The 22,445-nt window shown below is 38.0% G+C and overlaps 2 protein-coding genes across 2 annotated transcripts; one reads left to right on the forward strand and one right to left on the reverse strand.

Annotated features, from left to right (window-relative positions):
* Window positions 1–939: 939 nt before the first annotated feature.
* Window positions 940–8,878, forward strand: LOC131928422 (nose resistant to fluoxetine protein 6-like). Its single transcript, XM_059284453.1, has 8 exons — window positions 940–1,055; window positions 2,832–3,002; window positions 4,070–4,149; window positions 4,451–4,549; window positions 5,163–5,289; window positions 6,048–6,240; window positions 7,487–7,629; window positions 8,334–8,878. The coding sequence occupies exons 2-8, from the start codon at window positions 2,910–2,912 to the stop codon at window positions 8,463–8,465; spliced, it is 867 nt and encodes a 288-aa protein (XP_059140436.1). The 5' UTR covers window positions 940–1,055; window positions 2,832–2,909; the 3' UTR covers window positions 8,466–8,878.
* Window positions 8,879–9,272: 394 nt separating this feature from the next.
* On the reverse strand, window positions 9,273–18,346 carry LOC131928421 (tripartite motif-containing protein 2). Its single transcript, XM_059284452.1, has 3 exons — window positions 18,076–18,346; window positions 11,034–11,291; window positions 9,273–10,606 (listed from the first exon to the last, which is right to left on the reverse strand). Exons 2-3 carry the CDS (start codon window positions 11,107–11,109, stop codon window positions 9,510–9,512), a joined length of 1,173 nt encoding a protein of 390 aa, XP_059140435.1. The 5' UTR covers window positions 11,110–11,291; window positions 18,076–18,346; the 3' UTR covers window positions 9,273–9,509.
* Between the last annotated feature and the right edge of the window lie 4,099 nt (window positions 18,347–22,445).

Below are 22,445 nucleotides of genomic sequence, written 5' to 3' on the forward strand. Positions count from 1 at the left end.
ATATATATATAATATTATAAATAATATATCTATATATAGTATATTATATATATATATATATAATATAATATATATATATACTATAGATATTATATATTATATATATATATATATATATATATATATATATATATATATATATATATATTATATATATATATATATATATATATATATATATATATATATATATATATATTATATAATTTATACTATATATATATATATAAATTGCGCGGTCGTATTTCTGACAATCTTTTTATCCCGTGGTTACTATAGAAATGTTAAGGAAAACAAAACTATAAAGCATTGTAGAACACTCTAGTTCTGGGGAGGCGATAAATGTATTTGTATCTACATATTCATATAAAGATGCAGATGACCTTACATAGGCATAAGTATATTCATGTAGAACATACAAAAATAAATACGATAATAATAAAGTATATTTTTTTAAACAAAGACAACAGCATCGAGGTGGTCAAGCTGACCCAATCTTTCTGGGTCCAAGCCATGATCAACACAACCTTTGCCGCTGACACTTTCTTTGTGCTGAGGTACAGTCTATTTATTATCTATTTATTGTTCTATTAATTTTAAAACGTTTGGGCTTTCTGGTGTTATAGTAATAGTATACGATTTTAGTATTGAATGGGCAGATACAATTTTGTCAATTTTACTAGTATAGTTTTAAAATATTGCTTAGCCTATGGGTTTTATATCATACGATTTTAGTATTGAATGGGCAGACACAATTTCATGAATACAGAATCATTAAAATTGCTAGCCTTTGAGTATTATATCATACGATTTTGTTATTGTATGACTAGACACAGTTTTGTCTCATTATTTAATTTTAAAACATTGCTAGCTTTGGTTTTTTATCATACGATTTTAGTATTGAATTACCGACTATGTAAGAACTTTTTTTCTTGTAGTGGACGCTGTTCGCGTACAATTTCATGAAACAGAAAAAGGGGAGTAAGAATACAAACATGTTGAAGGTTCTCTCCCCTGGTGAATACTTTATGAGTATGTATACACAGATTGGCCAGGTAAGTGTCGCGTTTTTACTTTTTTTTTGTTGCCTGGTAAATGTCTTCACCAACACTGTGCACTTTGGATCAGAGGTCAGAATTTCTTAAATTGAATGTCTTCGTATATTACTACTTTAAACTGTAAATCTTCTTACATTGCTACTTTAAACTATAAAACGTTTTAAATTGCTACATTGTTCAGTTCTAAATAGAACACCAACATCTCCATGTTACCAGCGTGAAGTTGTAGCACAACTCTAAATGCTTCTTCTTCTATCTCAACTGTTGCCCGTTAACTTCGACTTGAGAATGCTTTTTCTTTTTTTGTCCACCACCAATGATAGTTCTCCCAACCATAATGCTGGCTGCCTTTCTATTTCACTTTTATCAACTAACCCTTACCATAACTCAGAGGCCGTAGCGGGGGGGGGGGGGGAGCGGGGGGGGTGCGGACCGCACCGGGTGACACCATTTAGGGGGTGACACCAAGGCCAAAAAATTAGCAAAATGTATAGAGAAAAACTTGGAGGAGGGGGGTGTAAATCGAAAGTTCGAGGGGGGGGGGGGACACCATTAAGTAGCCGCACCGGTTTGACACCCGACCCTCGCTACGCCACTGCCCTAACTCTCTACCAGGATCGTGCCCTTCTATGAAATATTTATCTTTCGTCTACTAAACCCAAGCCCTCTAAACCAGCACCGAACCGTCCTATAAAATCCCCTAACCCTCTGAACCTAGATGTTCTATAAAATCAGCTAACCCTAACCCTCTAGTACCAAATCGTTCTATAAAATCAAACTAACCCGAATCATCTAGTACCAAGCCGTCATGTAAAAGCAACTAATCCTCTAGTACCGAGCTGTCATCTAATCGTCTAGTACCGAGCTGTCCTCTAATCCTCTAGTACCGAACTGTCCCCTAAACCTCTAGTACCCGAACTGTCCCCTAAACCTCTAGTACCGAACTGTCCCCTAAACCTCTAGTACCGAACTGTCCCCTAACCCTTTAGTTCCAAGCCGTCCCTATACGATCCACTAACCCTCTGAACCTAGAGGTCCTATAAAATCATCTAAGGGGTCATCCATAAATGACGTCACGCTTTTTTTTGACGATTTTTACCTCCCCCCCTCCCCTCCGTCACACGTCGTCACAAAAAGTCAGACCCCCCCTAAAATGACGTCACACCCTCAACCTACAACCCCCCTCAAAATTGCAGTTGAATTTTTTTAAAACATCGATATTTTTTCCAAAACCTTGTCTAAACTATTACAATTTATTAAAACAGTTATCTAAAACGCAAAATAACGCCTAAAATTCGTTTTCTAACATTGCTTTTTTTTATAATGCAAAAATGTGACGGGCGCAAGCCATCTGAACCTCCCCCCCCCCCCTCCCCCTCATCACACATCGTCACAAAATCACGGACCCCCCCCTTCCCCCTACGAGTGTGACGTCATTTATGGATGACCCCTAACCCTAATCCTCTGAACTAAGAGGTCCTATAAAATCATCTAACCCTAAACCTCTGTACCTAGAAGTCCTATACAATCATCTAACCCTAACCCTCTGAACCTATAAAATTAACTAACCCTAAACCTCTGTACCTAGAAGTCCTATACAATCATCTAACCCTAACCCTCTGAACCTATAAAATCATCTAACCCTAAACCTCTGTACCTAGAAGTCCTATACAATCATCTAACCCTAACCCTCTGAACCTATAAATCATCTAACCCTAACCCTCTGTACCGAGTCTTGTATAAAAATCATCTAACCCTAACCCTCTCCACCAGGATCGTGCCTGTGCTTCTACTTCATCGTGATGGTGTACACTAACCTCGGCCCCTACATGAGTGACGGGGGGGGTGGACATGAGATACGGCATGAAACCCAACACGGCCTGTCCGGACCACTGGTGGGCCAACCTGCTCTTCATCAGCAACTTTTACAAGGCTGACAGTATGGTGAGTTGTCGCCCTTAATGTAGCAGTAATGTAAGGACTAATATATCAATCCTGCAACTTTTACAAGTCAGACAGTATGGTGAGTTGTCGCCCTTAATGTAGCAGTAATGTAAGGACTAATATATCAATCCTGCAACTTTTACAAGTCAGACAATATGTTGAGTTGTTGGCTTTTGTGCTGCTATAATATTAGGACATATATCCCTCCAGCAACTTTTTACAAGGCTGACAGTATGGTGAGTTGTCACAGTTTATGTGGCTAGCGAGTAGCCACATGTATTTTAATGTATTTTAACATCCAGTGTCTGTGTAATTAAAATCAAATAAATCTCTCCTCTCATCCACTGTATGGCAATAGAATATCGTAACGAGTCTTTCTCTTGTGCTATCTCTGTCATGTTTACATTGAAGGTTAGTGTTTGGGTTAGGGGCTGTCAGTACAACACGATGAGTTGAACTGATATTTGACCTTAACCCCTCGACCAAAATGAAAACCCGCACCCCTAAAATAACGCGAACGCTAACGAAACAACCGTTTTGCAATAAATGTAGCTCTTCGTTGACAGAATGTATCGCACATCCAGTTTCACAACCCACGTTTACACGCAGTTCAGTAGGAACCCCCCACCCCCTCCCCATACACAGAGGCGTAGGGACCCTTACCGGCGCCCGGGGACAAACTTTTCGATTTGCACCCCCCCCCCCCTCAAGATTTTTTCGATTTGCACCCTCCTCAAACTTTCGATTTGCACCCCCCCCCCCCTCAAGATTTCCATTTGCACCCCCCCCCCCCCTCCTCAAACTACATTTTACATTCTATAAAAAGTGTGCAGAAAAGTTTTTAATTAGGCCTAACGTTTATCAATTGGAATTAATAATCAATTTTAAAGCTAGGCATTCCTTACCTCGTTTTTCTTATACAATTGCTGACAAAGCATTTAATTATCTAATGACAAGAGCTTTCCGTCTTGAAACTAAATTAAAACGCTACTATCTAATGCCTACCACTTAAAGCTTATCTAACATTTTTCCCGAGATAATTTTGTTTATTAATATCTTTCTTTCAGTGCATGCCATGGACATACTACCTCGTCAATGACCTTCAATTTTCTTTGTTAGCTCCCTTAGTAGCCATACCATTATTGTGGTAAGTTCGACAATCGACTATTTAATCGTTAGAGTTAAAAGCATGAAAAATTAGTAACCCCTTAAAAAAAGTTATTTTTTTCTCTCCAATTTTAAAATATTTGCAATAATCTTTTTTTTAAAATAAAATAAACATGAATTTATATGCAGTATACAGAAACATATTTATTAAGTAATAAACTAAACAGTGCACCCATAAGATATTATTTAAAATAAACTTATATCAAGAACAAAGTTAATAGAATAGTGTTGATGGTCCTGATTTGTCTTCTATTGTTTCTTGTTTAACTTTGCCGATACAGCTACCCAGTAATTGGGTTCCTCCTAGTGGTGCTGCTAATTGGAGTCCAAATAACGTCCGTGATGGTAATTAACACTGGCATTAATGGAAGCATTTTAAGGTAATAGGCCGCAATCAGTTGTTAACAAATGTTTTTATATATATATATATATATATATATATATATATATATATATATATATATATATATATATATATATATATATACACACTCATATACATACAGATATTCCATTCTAAAAGCCCACAATGCCAGCTGTTCAGAGATTCTTCCAGGTATCTCTTCGAAAAAATTCTACCGCCCCCCCCCCCCCCGAAATGAAATTTATATAATTTATATAGGAAATATATACTTTTAACAGTGCACGCCCCCCACCCCCCGAAAATTTCAAGTGCCCCCCCCCCCCCCGGAGAAATAGTCTGGAAGAAACACTGCAGCTGTTGTGCTCTAATAGTATAATCCAGATGGTATTTGTGGCAGATTTCAACCTCTCGCCTTTTTAAAAACAACCTTAATTCCATCATAAATGATCTGCTAATTCTTATTTATTAAAAATGTCACATTTCTTAAATATCCTTGTCTATTCCCCCAAATGCCCCTCCCACACTTTTTAGTCGCCCCCCTTTGTCAATTGTAACCTCGGTACCCTTCTGTTATAAACACCCCTTCCCTCCCCCTGACATGTTGACAGTGTTCCCCTCTGCCTCCACAGAATGAGCAACACCGACTACTTCTCCAAGGTCTACGTGAAGCCCTACTGCCGTGTGGGGGCTTACGCTATAGGGCTTGGTCTCGGCTACCTGCTCTACACAGGAGACAAGAAGATACGCCTACGTCAGGTAGGTGTGGGTATGTGTGTGTGGGGAGGGGGGTGTGAGTGAACCTTGTTATAAATATTATTTAAAAAAAAAACAAGCAAAGTCCCTAACAATAAATATAAACAATATTCATATTACAAAACAAGTTAATAAAAAGTCTAGTGACAATTTAAGCGCAATTTCCTTATGTTATCTAAAAATAGATTGTGATCAAGTTTGGGTGCGTTCAAGCTAGGAGAACGATCGGTTTGTAGGTGTTTATGTAATTATAAAAAAATTTTTGTGACCGAACGAAAGGATATTTTTGAAAACTTTCTTCGGCAATATTGTTCTAAATTATGGTCTGGTTGCCGAGATATGGGCCAAAAACTGCATTTTTTCGAGTTTTTTTGGCTTTTCCGGGAAATCCAGGAAGGAATTCCGGGAAATCCAGGAAGGAATTCCGGGAATTCTTTTGGCCCACAATCATCCTCGGAACTTGCTTAACATATTTGATTTGGAACTAGTCCTCGATATTGCTTCGTTGAGGAGATACGACTTAAAGCTGCGGACACACATCCATCCATCACTGGAAATTGCGCTAAAAAATAACACTTATTACAAATACATATTTCCATATTTTAAAAACATCTTTATGGTATTTTTACTATATGTGACTGGTGTTTTCAGACCCCTCTATATGAAATCTTGTATTACTTTACAGATGCACTTTATAGATCCCTAAATGTTGTCTTGTATGCCTCACACTCTCTCTATATACGTGGGCTTGTATCCCTCAGATCCCTCTCTATGTGGGCTGGGTCGTGTGCCTGGCCGTGGTGGCCATCTTGCCCTACATCACCTACATGGAGAACCAGGTGGGGGGAGACAGGTGGTCTGGCATTGAGACGTCACTATATGAGGCCATTAGCCGCCCCAGCTGGGCCCTGGCTGTTGCCTGGGTCATATTTACATGTTGTAATGGACAGGGAGGTAAGCCTGGGTCATATTTACATGTTGTAATGGACAGGGAGGTAAGTGTTGCCTGGGTCATATTTACATGTTGTAATGGACAGGGAGGTAAGCCTGGGTCATATTTACATGTTGTAATGGACAGGGAGGTAAGGCTGGGTCATATTTACATGTTGTAATGGACAGGGAGGTAAGCCTGGGTCATATTTACATGTTGTAATGGACAGGGAGGTAAGCCTGGGTCATATTTACATGTTGTAATGGGCAGGGAGGTAAGGCTGGGTCATATTTACATGTTGTAATGGACAGGGAGGTAAGCCTGGGTCATATTTACATGTTGTAATGGACAGGGAGGTAAGCCTGGGTCATATTTACATGTTGTAATGGACAGGGAGGTAAGTGTTGCCTGGGTCATATTTACATGTTGTAATGGACAGGGAGGTAAGTGTTGCCTGGGTCATATTTACATGTTGTAATGGACAGGGAGGTAAGGCTGGGTCATATTTACATGTTGTAATGGACAGGGAGGTAAGTGTTGCCTGGGTCATATTTACATGTTGTAATGGACAGGGAGGTAAGCCTGGGTCATATTTACATGTTGTAATGGACAGGGAGGTAAGTGTTGCCTGGGTCATATTTACATGTTGTAATGGACAGGGAGGTAAGCCTGGGTCATATTTACATGTTGTAATGGACAGGGAGGTAAGGCTGGGTCATATTTACATGTTGTAATGGACAGGGAGGTAAGGCTGGGTCATATTTACATGTTGTAATGGACAGGGAGGTAAGTGTTGCCTGGGTCATATTTACATGTTGTAATGGACAGGGAGGTAAGGCTGGGTCATATTTACATGTTGTAATGGACAGGGAGGTAAGGCTGGGTCATATTTACATGTTGTAATGGACAGGGAGGTAAGTGTTGCCTGGGTCATATTTACATGTTGTAATGGACAGGGAGGTAAGGCTGGGTCATATTTACATGTTGTAATGGACAGGGAGGTAAGGCTGGGTCATATTTACATGTTGTAATGGACAGGGAGGTAAGTGTTGCCTGGGTCATATTTACATGTTGTAATGGACAGGGAGGTAAGCCTGGGTCATATTTACATGTTGTAATGGACAGGGAGGTAAGTGTCTTGTGGAATCATATGAATGCTGATACACACTTATTTAGAAATGTATAAAATTAATGTGTTGGGTCTGCATGTGTGTACATTTAATATTTGTATTATATAAAATGCGTCCAATTTTTCTATATTCTTGCTAGGTTTTATCTCAAAGATTCTGTCCTGGAACTTTTTCATTCCCCTATGTCGGATCACGTACGGAGTGTTTTTGATTCACCCCATACTGATTGAAGTCTCTCTCAACTCTGGGTACAGTAACCAGTATGTCACATTTGGTCAGATGGTAGGTACACTGTCTAGGTAGATGGTTAGAGCAGATGGTAGGTACACAAGGTTGGTCTAGGTAGATGGTTAGAGCAGATGGTAGGTACACAGGTTGGTCTAGGTAGATGGTTAGAGCAGATGGTAGGTACACAGGTTGGTCTAGGTAGATGGTTAGAGCAGATGGTAGGTACACAGGTTGGTCTAGGTAGATGGTTAGAGCAGATGGTAGGTACACAGGTTGGTCTAGGTAGATGGTTAGAGCAGATGGTAGCTACGTAGCCAACTTTGTGTAAAATTTTCTTACCTCTAACAGACCTATGGCTACATAGCCAACTATGTCCGTAGCTAATATTTTTCTACCCCCCCCCCCCCAACAGACCTATGGCTACATAGCCAACTTTGTCTGGAAAAGACAGAGGAGTAAAGTTCCCTTTCAAACCTGACGGTCTATGGGGCAAGTGAAGTAGAGTTCACTTGTTTCTGTGACCTCGGCATATGAAGAGATAGTGTGGTCGCACTATGCTCAGCTGCCTTTACTTTCCCTAACGTGAGTTAGGTACCCATCAGAGTTGGGTGGACTCAGGGACGATCTACTTACTTGAACCGGATTCGAGACTTGCAGGTTAGCAATCAGCTCTCTACTTTGTCTGGAGCTAACACAATTTTCCTACATTGGCTACATTGCCAACTTTGTAACTAATACAATTTTCCTACCTCCAACAGACCTACGGCTACATTGCCAACTTCGTGTCCTGCTGGTGCCTGGCCCTGATGTTTATTGTCATCATAGAGCAACCATTCACAAGCATAGAGGCCCTGGTTCGTACACACCTCACCTCCAAGAAAACAAGATGATGAATGCTAACCGTGCATTATATTAATTTTTGTGGAACATGTACAAAAATCCTACACCTCTTCTTTCATTGTATGCTGTTTTAAAAAAGAATAAGTTTGAAAGTGTCTAACTGAAAAATGAGTAACTAAAAATTGTATATGTAAGTTTTCGTGTGTGAAGATTGTTGTATTGGAAGTAGAATTAACTTTTTAACATGTAAAAAAAAAAGCTTGAATTTTTTAAAAAAGTTGTCTCCCTTTGTTCAAGCACCCCTAAGTGTCACAATATTTATTGCAGCAGAATGAATAGATCCATTGACAAGATTTTAATAAGGTCATGGGTGGTAGGAGATTTTACAGCAATGCCATTTTTACCACACAATTTTTTTTTTAAAAACAAACATGAAGTCATTAAAATTGGTAAATAGGCTACATAATTAACTAAAAATTTAAAAAATAGTTTTAAAAAGTTTTCACAAAAAAAAAAAAAAAATCAACATCAGATATTTATTAAATTAAAAATCGAATCTAACTGGGAAAACAAATAGTTGAAAAAGCTCCCAATCTTATTTTTAAAAAAATGTAAATCTTACAAAGTGCCTTTTTCTAACGTCCTTAATTCAAAGAAAGCTCTTAGTATGAAAAGGTATTGCACAAACTGTACTAATCAAATACAGAGAAACACAACAGCAAGTAGTGAGCTTAAATAAATCAATAGCTACATACATTAAAATTTTTCTTGTTGGTAATATAAAAAACACTGGAAAAAAATACAATCAACAAATTAGACATATAAACAATATTTACATAGGAACCTGCACATCTGCTGTACATTTTTAGCATGTCTGATGAAATGAGAAAAAAGGTAAATTAACAGAAAATTTCAATCTGTTACCTACTGTTTGAGATTGCACCATTCATTGTAAAAATAATTTGTATTCAAAGAAAATTTCATGTTTCAATTCCTGAGTCTCTTACTTGTAAAAAAAATTATTTCCTCAACCTCAGATAACTACAGACTGTAGATTAAAAAAAAAACTTTAAGGATGATTTTTTTTGTTTTGTTTATCTGTATGAGCTGGACCTGTATATATAAGGTTTACCCATGGTGGTTTTGATCCTGGACGAAGTGGTCTCCACCTTAGTCACCACGTCCCCAAAGTTGTTGATGCGTGACGCCAGCATGGGCTCGTCCCTGGTGTTGAGCTGGAACGAGGTCATTAACCCGTCATCCACCTCCCTGATTTTGATTGGCTGGCCCGCCCTGTACTCCCTGACCTCCTGGTGTATGCGGAACATCTCCTCCACATTACTGTCTGCCTTGGCTTGACGCAGCCTGTCCGCCTGTTGCACCAGCACCTTTCTGCGACTGTCCAGGAGATCAGATTTTTCTAGAAGCTTCCCCTGCTCGATTTCAGTCTCTGATTCGATTTTAGCCTGGAGAACTCTTTCCCGTTCATCGATGAGCTCTCTCATTTTTGCCATGCATGACTTCACCTCCATCAGCAGATCTGCTTTTACTTTCTCTAAATTTTTCACCACCGAGTCCAAGACGATCCTTTTCTCGTCTATCATGATACACTCCGAGTCCATCTCGCTGATGGCGTTGTCCAGAACAGGCTTGTACTTGTTCATGGCCTCGTCCAGGTCCATCACCAGGTGACCTTCAGATTCCTTGTGGTCAAGCACCGTGCAGTCGCGGCAGACTGGTTTTATACACGGCTCGCAGAAGAAATTTAACGGCTGGATGTTGTGCTTTGAGCAGAAGGTCACCGTATAGCGTTCAGTGTGGTGGACAAAGTCCATGAGCTGCACAACCCTGTGGTCAGTGGGCAGTTTTCTTATATTCTCATCCGTCGCGATGAAGTTTGACCTGCAGGTTGGGCAGCTGACGTTGACAGCCGAAGCCGGGGCGGATATCGGCAGGCGGATCGAGGCATGGAAGTTATGCCGTTGCTCAGTGGCTATGAGGAACAAATTCTCGATGCAGCTCTGGCAGAAGGAGTGGTGGCATGGGAGCATCTTGGGCAGCATCTCGTTGCAGAAGCGGTCGCGGCAGATGTTGCAGCGCAGGAACTGCTCCTCGAAGCGGTCCTCGTCCAGCACCATGCTGCGCTTGTTGAGGGACACGGTGGACCCTGACAGCTCTTCACTGAGGGTCACTGGAATACAAGAGCAGCAGACATGTTTTCTTAGTTTATCTAGTTTGGTAGTATAAAATAATATATAATACTGTATAAGCTAATGTGTTGAATAACTAAATAGAAAGAAAACTAGAATTTTTCTTATTATTCAGCAGTAAATTTTAAAGTAAGAATATAAATGCATTTTTAGAATGCAATGATGAATGTGAATAAGTTAGAAGGGTTAGTTCTCAAGTTTGCCTAACAGGGCAGGAGTTTACACTTGGACTGCTGCCTTCAATCTCCCAACCCTGCCTACACTAGTGTCATAACCAGAGCCTAACCAGTGCCCTGACATTTATACTCCCTAGCCCCACCCTTTAAACCTCTTTATGCCGACTGCCTACAGTTAATGTATTTACAGATATACAACAACTTATAAAAGAAACCTGAGCCATTTTCTTACAGTGGGCCATTGAAGGGGCCATGTCTGGTTTCTGGCCAACAAACGAGTCCGACTCAAACTGGGCGGCCTTGGCCATGGCCCGCTCCTGGTTATCCGTTCTCTGGTGTGGTGTGTTGCTGTGTAGGTGCTCGGAGTTCACAGTGGTGTCTTGACCGTCAGGCAGTACTCAACAGGCACGTGCAGGGTCCGAGCTGTGTGATGGTAGTCAGGCAGTAAGCAACAGACACGTGATCACCGCTGACAGCAATGCGGGTCAATCTATAAGAAAAAAAAGTTGTTAAAACGTTGAATACATTTTTCTCACAGGACCCGACCGCAAGTCTACATATAGTGTATTGCTCTAATTGGTACGATAGTCGTGGAGAGTATATGTTCGATAGTCGCGGAGAGTATATGTTCGATAGTCGCGGAGAGTATATGTTCGATAGTCGTGGAGAGTATATGTTCGATAGTCGTGGAGAGTATATGTTCGATAGTCCTGGAGAGTATATGTTCGATAGTTGTGGAGAGTATATATTCCATAGTTGTGGAGAGTATATGTTCAATAGTTGTGGAGAGTATATGTTCAATAGTTGTGGAGAGTATATGTTCGATAGTTGTGGAGAGTATATGTTCGATAGTTGAGAGTATATGTTCAATGGTTGTGGAGAGTATATGTTCAATAGTCGAGGAGGGTATATGTTCGATATTCGTGGAGAGTCTATGCTGCCTCTGTGAAAGGCTGGGAACTGGGTTAGTAGGTAAGTACATAAGTGAGAGGCCAGCTATGAACAAACTACTACAGTTAGCAACAAGCTTAACCTGAAATCCTGTACTTTATTATTAAAAAAAAATAGGTGGGTGATAAACACTTTATTCGACTTTAGAGTCATTATTTATGGTACATCCGGTTGGATGACTACAGTTGTTATCCTAAGGATAGTAAAGGTGTGTGCGGGTGATTGGTAACTCGGTGAGATCGGTGATACGGTGTGATTGGTGATACGTTGTGTCTGTAAGTTTGATAGGTGACACGGTATGCGAGTCCTTGTGATAGGTGACACGGTGTGAATGGTGACACCGTCAGAATGGTGACACTGAATGAACTTGGTCGCCATTAGTTAAAATGACATACACCCAGCAGCAAATCGTTTAACTACACACACAAAACAGGCTGTAATTTATAATTTAACGAGCATGAACTACTTTCGCCTAACAGTGTACATTATAAAAAGCTAACAGTCATTGACCGAGAAAATGAACAACAAAATAATATATTCTCGGACGGGTGGGTAACTGACACCAGCTTATCACTACGCTACAGCCATAAAAGACTGAACAAGATTAATGCTGTTTGTATACACAACACCCAGGTCAAATTTAATCGGTTTTATTTTTTGTTATGTCGTAAATAATCCCGCTTTATCTCCTTGTCATTGAGCTGCCACATTCAATGATTCTATTAAACAGCAGAGCGTGGAGATGCTATGTCTAGATGTGTTGCGGTCTGATTTTCTTGTAAATAAAGGAGTAAAATTAACCTGAAACTGAAATGAGTCCGCAAAGACTGAATTCTGCTGATACCCATACCACATATCAGATATATCTAAAGGTGCCCACGGCATAGGTAACGTGAAATTGCCGTACTTAACTTACTACCAGGGATAGACACAAATTCTACAGCATTTTTAACAGCGGACTCTCCCAAGTTTGTATTTGATGAAGTAATATTCCCGCCATTCTAAAAACAAAAGTATTTGTCTCACCCGCCACTGTATCACAGAAAACCAATATAGTTTATCCAGTCGCAACTGTTGTACTGTATGATGAACACCCAATGCGAATAACCACATTATCCAATTGCCTAGGGACTCCAAAGTAGGCCTAAACAAATCGTTGATTATATCTATATTTTCATTATATTTTGTTGCGTACATCTAGTATGATTACATCGAATGCTTGCTTAAGTTCTCATACTTTACGCATCACAGGGGAGGGCATGCTGTGTAATTTCACTGAGTACTACTCAGCCTAACGACACATCAAACAGAAAAGTATCTACAACACATTCAATGTGCCGAGTTCTCGTTGACACACCACTTGGTATAACAGCCTCTGATTTCAGACCATAAAGAGAGTATCGCAGCTACGATCTGTCAATACTGTCATTAAGCCGACTTGATCCATCATTATTTTCTGTGTAAAACTTTAACGTATTATATTCTTGTATTACCGAACGTGGTGTCCATATGTAATGCAAGGTGTATCAACTTAACATGTATTAAATTAACGCAATCAAGCGTTACAAGATAAGGAAAGCATGCCGTTAATTTCACCGTCTTAGGCCTCTCTGACTGTGAAATCACCCGGAACGTGTCGCCCACGGTCAATCTACCCCGGTGAATAACAGAGTTTAAGGACATGAACAGTGTTCAGAAACGGTTACCGCCTCCACTGTAAATCTGAAGTTACACACTGAATAGCGAAGAAATATATCCTTCACAGCTTCAACATTCTCCCGTAAACTTTCAGCCTTCCTGAACAAATTTGGCGTTAATTACAGCAAAAACAAACAGTCCGTTCCCCTTCTCATATTCATTCAAACAAAGCCTAACGGAGGGTAGGTATTCGTGAAGCAGCTTTGTAGCACAACACACAGTGAATACAAGACAAACATTCTTACATCTTATGTACACGAAGCCAAACTTTGAAACTTTTCAAATAGGAAGAAATCGTTAGCGTATTAAGTAGGTTTTTTTAAAGCATCACCCACCTTCAAATTCATTAGCTTTAAATCAAACATACACAGGTATAAGACCAGGTAATTCTCGCACACCACTGCAAAGTTTGGAGAAGGTTTTATTCCTGCTACTGTGGTGGTAAGGGAGGTCTTATACTAGCGTTACAGAACTTCAAAGAGCGGAGAATTAACAACCAACCCAGGAACTATGATAACTATTACTAGTCAAAACTTAGACCAGACAACTGTAGGGGCCAGCAAGCAATATTTAACAACAACAAAAACTACAAGAGAGTTGCCAGTGAAATGTTTTACCCAAAATGTTAAAAAAAAAACACCAAAATTTCCGACTTGTAAATCTTGAATCACACGTAATATCGTACTTAAATACTTAACCTATAACACAACTATGCTGTAAAAATCTATCTAAATAGTTATGGCCGATGATTTTGAAATTTTTTTTCCCAAACAGTTGTTTATAATTGCTACTCTTTTTAAACACGTTTTTCTTAACTCAGCTTCGCGTTTGTTTGTTTGGTTGTTTGGATGTTTGTTGTTAAAATTGACATCGAAAATTAGCCCACTTCTGATTGCTCTAGAGACCTGAAATTTGGCATGCATGCTACTTTCGCCTAACAATTTCAGATGCAATCATAAAAACTAGCAATTAGTGACCGTAATTAGCTTAATTTAATTACGCCCCAAGGACCATAAAATTGAGGACATGATTTCTAAAGATACCGACAAGACTGGAGGCCTATTGACACAGTTACTTCGGCCCCAATCGATGTGAGCGCGCTGGCCGTGATCGTATAGTGGTTAGTACTTCGCGTTGTGGCCGCGACAACCCAGGTTCGAATCCTGGTCGCTCAAGATTTTTAGTCCGTGTATTTATAAACACTTTTTTAAAAACCACGTTTTTCATGTGTAGCAACGGACTAAAAAGGAGAAAATAAAATACTTAAAAAAAAAACTTTTTAAAAAACCACGTTTTTCTTGTGGACTAAAAAGTAGAAAATAAAATTTTCTTTTGTGCTTCCTCGAGCTGTGCAGGTTCTTGTGATGACTGACAAAAAACGTGGGTCGGGCAGATGGGTCGGGAAATTTGATGGTGAACGTACCCACGTTTTTTGTCAGTCATCACAAGAACCTGCACAGCTCGAGGAAGCACAAAAGAAAATTTTATTTTCTACTTTTTAGTCCACAAGAAAAACGTGGTTTTTTAAAAAGTTTTTTTAAAGTATTTTATTATTAAATCTATTTTTTAAGTTTATTTTAGGATTTATTCAACTAATCCAATTATTAATGCGCTCGCGATAAGCTCTCAAAGAGAAATAAATTACAATGTAAACAAGCCTACAGCACATTTTCACCCAATCACACCACCATCTGTGCTATGAAACCCGGTGACTCACCTGTTGTTAACCTGACTCATTAACCAAGAAATTAGCCTCACCACAATGCTGTGAGAATTAGGCTGCACACAGCAGCTGACCGTGCCGACGTGCAACACACGAGTCGCTTTTAAGCCTTCAAATGTGATGCACCTGCTGTTTCGCTCTTTTATTTGAATAATATTTAAATTTGTCTAAAATAGCTGCATGTAAAAAAAAAAATACTGCCCCATTAAAAAAAAGACATCACAACCATAAACTACCATAGAAGAGAAGTCTACCTTGTAGAACTGGTGTTGGTGGTAGGTCAAGCGTGGACACTAACATACACTAACACACCACACGAAGATTGTGGCGGAACATACCACCCGTACTTAATGTTTCTATTCAAAATTCACCCCCCCCCCCCCGCCTCGTTTTTATTAAATATAATTTTCATAACTTCCATGTTAATCTAGAATAGGAAAAAAAAGACTCAGGCAATTTGAATCTTCGAACCTGAAACTTCACAATTGACCATACAGAAGAGCTGTCGTGTACTGCACGGTTTTACATAAAAGTAAACAACATACGTACGTTATAAAAACGTGTCTTTTCTTATGAAACACCGGGCTAAAAAAAATTCAAAGCGTGGCGACGATCTCGCTACTAGGAGTTCACTACAAGATTTCAAATCCCAAGTACTTACGACCTGAGAGCTAATGCCTACAGGCGGTACTGGTTTAAAGTTTCAAATGGCTCCTGCCATTTCTCAGTCCAAGGTTTCAAGGGAACGTGCCAAAACTCAAACAGCCATACAGAGATAAGCAGAACACCCCACCCCCACATTTTCTAGACAAGAATCTGGATCTAAAAAAAAACCCCCGTTGACAAAGTAGAATGAACACGGTCACCTGTGATATTTGTTAATACGGATGTCCCTGTATAGCAGTGTTTCTTCTTCGGGTGCCCCCCCCCCAAAGAGTCTACCGCCCCCCTCCCCGAACGAAATGGAATTTATATAGAAAATATATACTTTTAACAGTGTCCACCCCCTCCCCCCGGGAGAAAAAAGTCTGGAAGAAACACTGCTATATAGGCATACGTACTGCCATGTTTAAGTTAGTTCGGACCTCTGATAGACCCCCAGATAGATAGGCCTGGATGACAACATCACAACTACATGACACTAAGACAACTACCTAACAACATTCACAACTAGTTGAGAATAACACAACTACATTACAATATCACAACTACCTGCTAACATCAGAGCTTTTGAGAATAAGACAACTACCTGACACTAAGACAACTACCTAACAACATTCACAACTAGTTGAGAATAACACAACTACATTACAATATCACAACTACCTGCTAACATCAGAGCTTTTGAGAATAAGACAACTACCTGACACTAAGACAACTACCTAACAACATTCACAACTAGTTGAGAATAACACAACTACATTACAATATCACAACTACCTGCTAACATCAGAGCTTTTGAGAATAAGACAACTACCTGACACTAAGACAACTACCTAACAACATTCACAACTAGTTGAGAATAACACAACTACATTACAATATCACAACTACCTGCTAACATCAGAGCTTTTGAGAATAAGACAACTACCTGACACTAAGACAACTACCTAACAACATTCACAACTAGTTGAGAATAACACAACTACATTACAATATCACAACTACCTAACTATATCACAACTACCTGACAACACTACAACTACCTGACAACAGCACAGTTACCTGACAACATCACGACTACCTGACAACATCACAACTACCTGACAACATCAAAGTTACCTGACAACATCACAACTACCTAACAATAATACAACTGTCTTACACACTCTGTTACAGACCCCCTACTCCCTACAGTAATCGCTTACAAGGCTTACATCATAGCAGACCTCACACTGACATTATAAAACACCGTGTAATTTCACATGCCCAAATGTATATCCCGTGCTACAAATCTATTATGTTTGTAGTCTAATGTAAGTAAAACTGATAATGACAACAATAATGACATATTCTGATTTGGATATTTGATAACAAGTTTATTAATGACTTGAAGCTATTTTGACCGATTTTCCCCACCCCACCCAATTATGACCCTAGTTCAGCCCAACAATCCCTCTACAACATGATTAATGATAATTTTAGCTAACCATAATATTACGATCATAATATTTATTTTTAAATTAGAATATATTCTACTAATTGTTTTTAAGCCGACAACTTCCATTGTCACACAGATCGCAGTGACAATACCCCTCGCCCCTCTCGCTAAGTGTGTGAAGCTTTTTTGTGAATGATCACTCTGTAAGCCTTAATTATTAATTAATGGTTACAATTTTTACAAAACAACACCATACAAGTAATAACAGTTTATAAAAGAGATCTAGAACTTAACCTCAGCATAATATGTTATAACTTCTACATACAAAACATTCAATGATACACGGGAAGATATCTTAACTTAAAAAAAAATAGTTGTTTTATATTGAATAATTAAATGTAGATCTAGATCTAAATCTAGATCAAGATTCTAAATGGTAATCTATTTAAAATATTTAAAAATCGATTACAATACGATATAGATAGTAGTTCTAATTTTAATTAGTATATATTAATTAAACATTAATTAACCGTTATTCATTAATCATTTACTAGTTTTTAGATCATTTTAAAAATTGTTAAGGTAAACAACGTGCACCCCTTAACATTTTTTTTTAATAGTCAATCAATTTAGTGGGTGTTGTAGATCTATATTTTATAATAATTTTACAGGGGGGGGGGAAGTGGGCTATATAGATCTATCTACAATTATAATAGGTGTAAGTGTAAGCTTAGGGCTAAGGACGTTTTTATTAGTTTAGGATTAGGTCTACTGCGCAAATAATACAAATTCGAAACTCACCTCGGCAAAAAGATAACAAAAAGTTATGGCGAAGTTGTGTTCACTGTACTGTTATGGTTATGTGTTGACGAGAATACGTCTGTGGAACACTGCTAGGAACCCCACACAAGAATAATCCATAACGAACATAAAATTCTGTTCTAGGGCAGCGTCAACTCCACACACAACCTACGCTTTTCAGGCTAGGCGTCGACATTGGGCGGGTGTGAGAATACTTGATACGAGAACAGGGCCAAAACATTACCGCATTGTTTTGTTGTGCTTTGCAGTCGATACCGGACGGTATTACAGTTTCTTAAATGTCGATATCGATACCTCATCAACACTTCCTTATCGCGTTATTTAATAAAATGCGAGAGGGGAAGGGGGATTTTTAAGCGTAGGACAGGGTTAAAAGGATAAAAGAGATTACCATTTCGAATGTAGAATCCTCATGAATAATTAAACGTTTTAATTTATTTTAAAACCTTTTAAAAATATCATGGAAGGTGGTGAAGGTTAGACAAAGGACATTAGGATAAGCTTCAGTTGATCAGTTCCTGAAGTTTTAATTTTAGAAATTTCGAATGAGCATATAGATCTACATCATAGTCAAGTGTATTTTTTTTTAATTTTAAAAAGTATAGGTTAAATTAATAGCCCTATTAAAAAATCTATTAACTAGATCTATTTCTTTACGTTACGATATTTTCAATTTTGTTAATTTTTCCAACTTTTATACCTTGTAATTTTTAGCGATGAGATAAAACCTAGGATAGTGAATGAAAAATACTATTACACATTAGGCTGGTATGATAAATTTTACTCCAAACTTTTTACTTTCTCGTATATACGAAGTATAGAGAAAGTATTGTTTAGTTTTTATGTTTGCTTAGGCTAACAATCCTTCAAGTATCGCTCAGTCTTTATAATTCGTCTCAGTATCGATACTGCAGGAGGAGTGTGTATGAATTAATAATATTCAGCGCATGCGCGACTGTCACCTAAATTCCTCGTTTTGAAGGCGGCCGGTCTGTCACAAGGTAAAATGGGTTTTCTCTGTAGGCCAACTGAACGTTATTGATCGGCTTCGCGCGACTGTCACGTGGTACACACAAGTGCGGGAACAAAGAATCCAAACAGCTTTAGTTTTATGTATTTTTTGGTGCATAAAAATTGTAAGATCCCCAGGGGACATGCTATGAATTGGCTTCCAACCCTCTGCCACCTTCTTCCTTTATTAATGAAAGAAAAAAGCTGTTTAAAAAACCTGGTACTTCCAAGTGGGCCCGCGGGCCAGTGACGGCCAAATAATATTTTTGTAAGCGGAGTATACTAATTATTTAAACTATAAATAACAAGATATCTAATAAAAGTTAAATTTAGTAGACGTTGTACACTTGTATTTTTAAAAAATTAAATGCGTGTCCCATGTTTAAAATCATGCTAAATTTTTATGTGTGTTTAACAAAAAAAAAATCCCACTTAATACTAAATTGACATTCTGTTTTCTAATGTGACGTATATAAGATCTACATAGAGTAACGACCTACTGTGGTTAAACCCATTGCAATCATAAATAAAATAAACCGTTTACACTTCATCAACGTATCTCGTTTAAAAATAAATAAATTTAAATCCCCAATTTATTCGTTGACGTTTAGCATCTGCTAGTTGGTTGGTGTTGATAGTGATTTGTTACCATTTTTATTGAAGCTTAATGGGACACAAAATACTACGTCGTGTGCCTTATCTATTTAGGTGAAGATCATAAGATCATCCACACTTTATTACTACAGGGGAAGGGGGGGGGAGTGGGAAAGGAAGGATTCCAGTCGTCTTTACTTCTTTAAGTTCCAAATCAAACAATTTCAGAGATAGAGCCTCGTAAAATACACCAATGAATTTTTTTTTATTGGAATCACATTTGGTTAGAATGGGTTACATTTTGTGAGATCACGATAAGTGCGCATATATATATATATATATATATATATATATATATATATATATATATATATATATATATATATATATATATATATATATATATATATGTATGTATATACATATATACATATATATATATACATATATATATATATATATATATATATATATATATATATATATATATATATATATATATATGTATATATATGTATATGGCCTATACATATGGGCGCGTGCTGCCTAAATTCTCTTGACATCTCTATGGACACACCCCTTCCGCCGCCCTCCTAAACGTCTTGAGTAGGACGTCAAGTGTTATTGGCAATAAATTGTTGATAGTCAGTTGACAAGGAGCAAACTACAGGACTAAACGCGGTAGAGCCCCCTAGCTCGTGTAGGTAAGGGACGTAGGCGTAGGTCACAGCGTAGTCAGGTGAATAATGGTCCCGTGTTTTTTAAGAGACCAAAAGTCGTTATAAAAAAAAGTCAGCCCAACAGGATTGTCCCAAAAGGTAGGTCACGATTAGGTTTGGATGTTTGCCAACCCGTTAAAAATTTCTTGTGGGGGAGGGGGGTTGGTGTGGAAAGTTGTAAGGTGTATTTATAGGCTTGTGACATCGTCTGGTTGTTAGAGATGTGAGGGTGATAGAGAGATGGGTGGGAGAGACTTAGAGAGAGAGAGAGAGAGAGAGGAAGAGGGAGGGGGAAATTGGATTGGTGGAAGAAAATTAGAGAGAGGGTGAGATGGGAGGGAGAGAATTGGAGAAACAAAGAAAGAAGATGGGAGTAAATGAGAGCAGAATCTACTCCACTGACAAGTAGGCCTACGATGATCAAACATCTGCCAGCCAGAATATAACACAATGAAGCAGTATTGTGTGGATATTTGAGTCGGGTGATGTTCAGGCATGTGATGTGGGTGGGGGCTTAGGTGGGGTTGATCGAATATGATTTAGTTGCAGGCTGCCTGTACCTAATGTAAAAGACTGATTACCATATAGTCTATAGACGAACTTCGTACAAGGTTTAGTCTGACGCAATCCGTGCAGTGACAGATGTATGGAGGGCTATAGGATTACAGAAGACTTGTATGGATGCCATATCATTTTCACATGACTTCCATTCTATGAGAGAAGATTCCAGCATTTCTAATGGATGGCAATAGAAGGGGTTTATCGTTGGACAGAATCAGTTCCAAAAATAGCAATATGATTTTAACATTTGAAATGGAGAGCTATAGCAGTGGTTTTTTTGTTAAGCAGAATCAGGTCCAAAATAAGGCTTTGGAGTCTATTTACTAGCTAATGCTTCTCAAATTCCAATTAAAATGAGATTCTGATACACGAACCAATGAAACGCTCTACCATTTTTAAACAAGTCTTCACAATTCTCTGGTGCCAGAGATCGTCAGGGCATGTACTCATTGCCTTCTGCACCTCAATGATACGCCAGATAGAGGAACACATCTCTAATACAATATCTTAGGGCTACCCACTTACATAACCAACAAGTGAACAGATTGCCTTCTCGCATTTTGTTAACTCGCTGATCCTAATCCCATTTAAAATTGTATTTATAACTAGTTCTTCGATACGTTTGTTGGTGTGTAGGGAGCTCTTATACTATTTACTGTACATGATTAACAAAACTCACGAATTACAAACAAAAAAAAGTAAAGTAAATTCATCAACAAAAAGAGCAATTAATATGATTGTACTTTTAATATATGAATAGTTATGACATTTCAAAAAATAAAACAAAATTCTTTCAGTTTGGACAAGCATCCGATACAGTTGCCAGTTAATATCATACATCTTGTTATAAAAAATAAATAATTTTGTATATATACATTCAACACATTTAGATTCTACTTCAAATATTGTTAACCTTCTGAAATGAACTAATAGCTACAATACACATCCAGCGTATTTATTTTACTAGTTCACTTTTCATATGAGTTATTCATGGCAAAAACAAAAGCTAAACGAAAACAAACTTAAAAATCGCATAATTTAACACAACACGCTAGTAAATTATTTTTTTCCGGCAAAAACATGTGTTTATGTTAACTTTGTTGACTAGAATCTAAGATTTTTCACATTTTTAATTTCATTTTTTTTTTCAGCAAACCACTTTTTTTCTCTCTTGCATGCCAACTCATAATCATTGACACAAAACACTATAAAGATTAATTGTTACAAGTTGAAATTTTGAAAAGCACATTGCATTCTTATACAATTTCATCCACTTCTGTAAAAATAGTGCCTCTATATAAAACAGTCATTTGTAAAAAATTGTAGCCTAACTATTTTATTTAATATAAATTGAACTGTAAGAAAAAAACATTTGTTGTTTCAAATAAATAAATTGTCGTATACAATTAAAAAATAATTGAAATTTACACATTACAAATGATTTTAAAAAAATAACGTTTGCAT

Source organism: Physella acuta, unplaced genomic scaffold (genome assembly GCF_028476545.2).
Source record: "Physella acuta isolate Inbredline_101_S28 unplaced genomic scaffold, ASM2847654v3 ptg001500l, whole genome shotgun sequence".
In the NCBI taxonomy this organism is placed as follows: Eukaryota; Metazoa; Mollusca; class Gastropoda; family Physidae; genus Physella; species Physella acuta.

Bases quoted from the DNA above. Each gene is read 5' to 3' on its own strand.
- LOC131928422 (XM_059284453.1), top strand. From the start codon at position 2,910: ATGAGATACGGCATGAAACCCAACACGGCCTGTCCGGACCACTGGTGG. The intron at 4,150-4,450 runs GTAAGTTCGACA...TTGCCGATACAG, and splicing joins GTAGCCATACCATTATTGTG to CTACCCAGTAATTGGGTTCC. The intron at 6,241-7,486 runs GTAAGCCTGGGT...TATTCTTGCTAG, and splicing joins ATGTTGTAATGGACAGGGAG to GTTTTATCTCAAAGATTCTG.
- LOC131928421 (XM_059284452.1), bottom strand. From the start codon at position 11,109: ATGGCCAAGGCCGCCCAGTTTGAGTCGGACTCGTTTGTTGGCCAGAAA. The intron at 10,607-11,033 runs GTAAGAAAATGG...CTTGTATTCCAG, and splicing joins GGCCCCTTCAATGGCCCACT to TGACCCTCAGTGAAGAGCTG.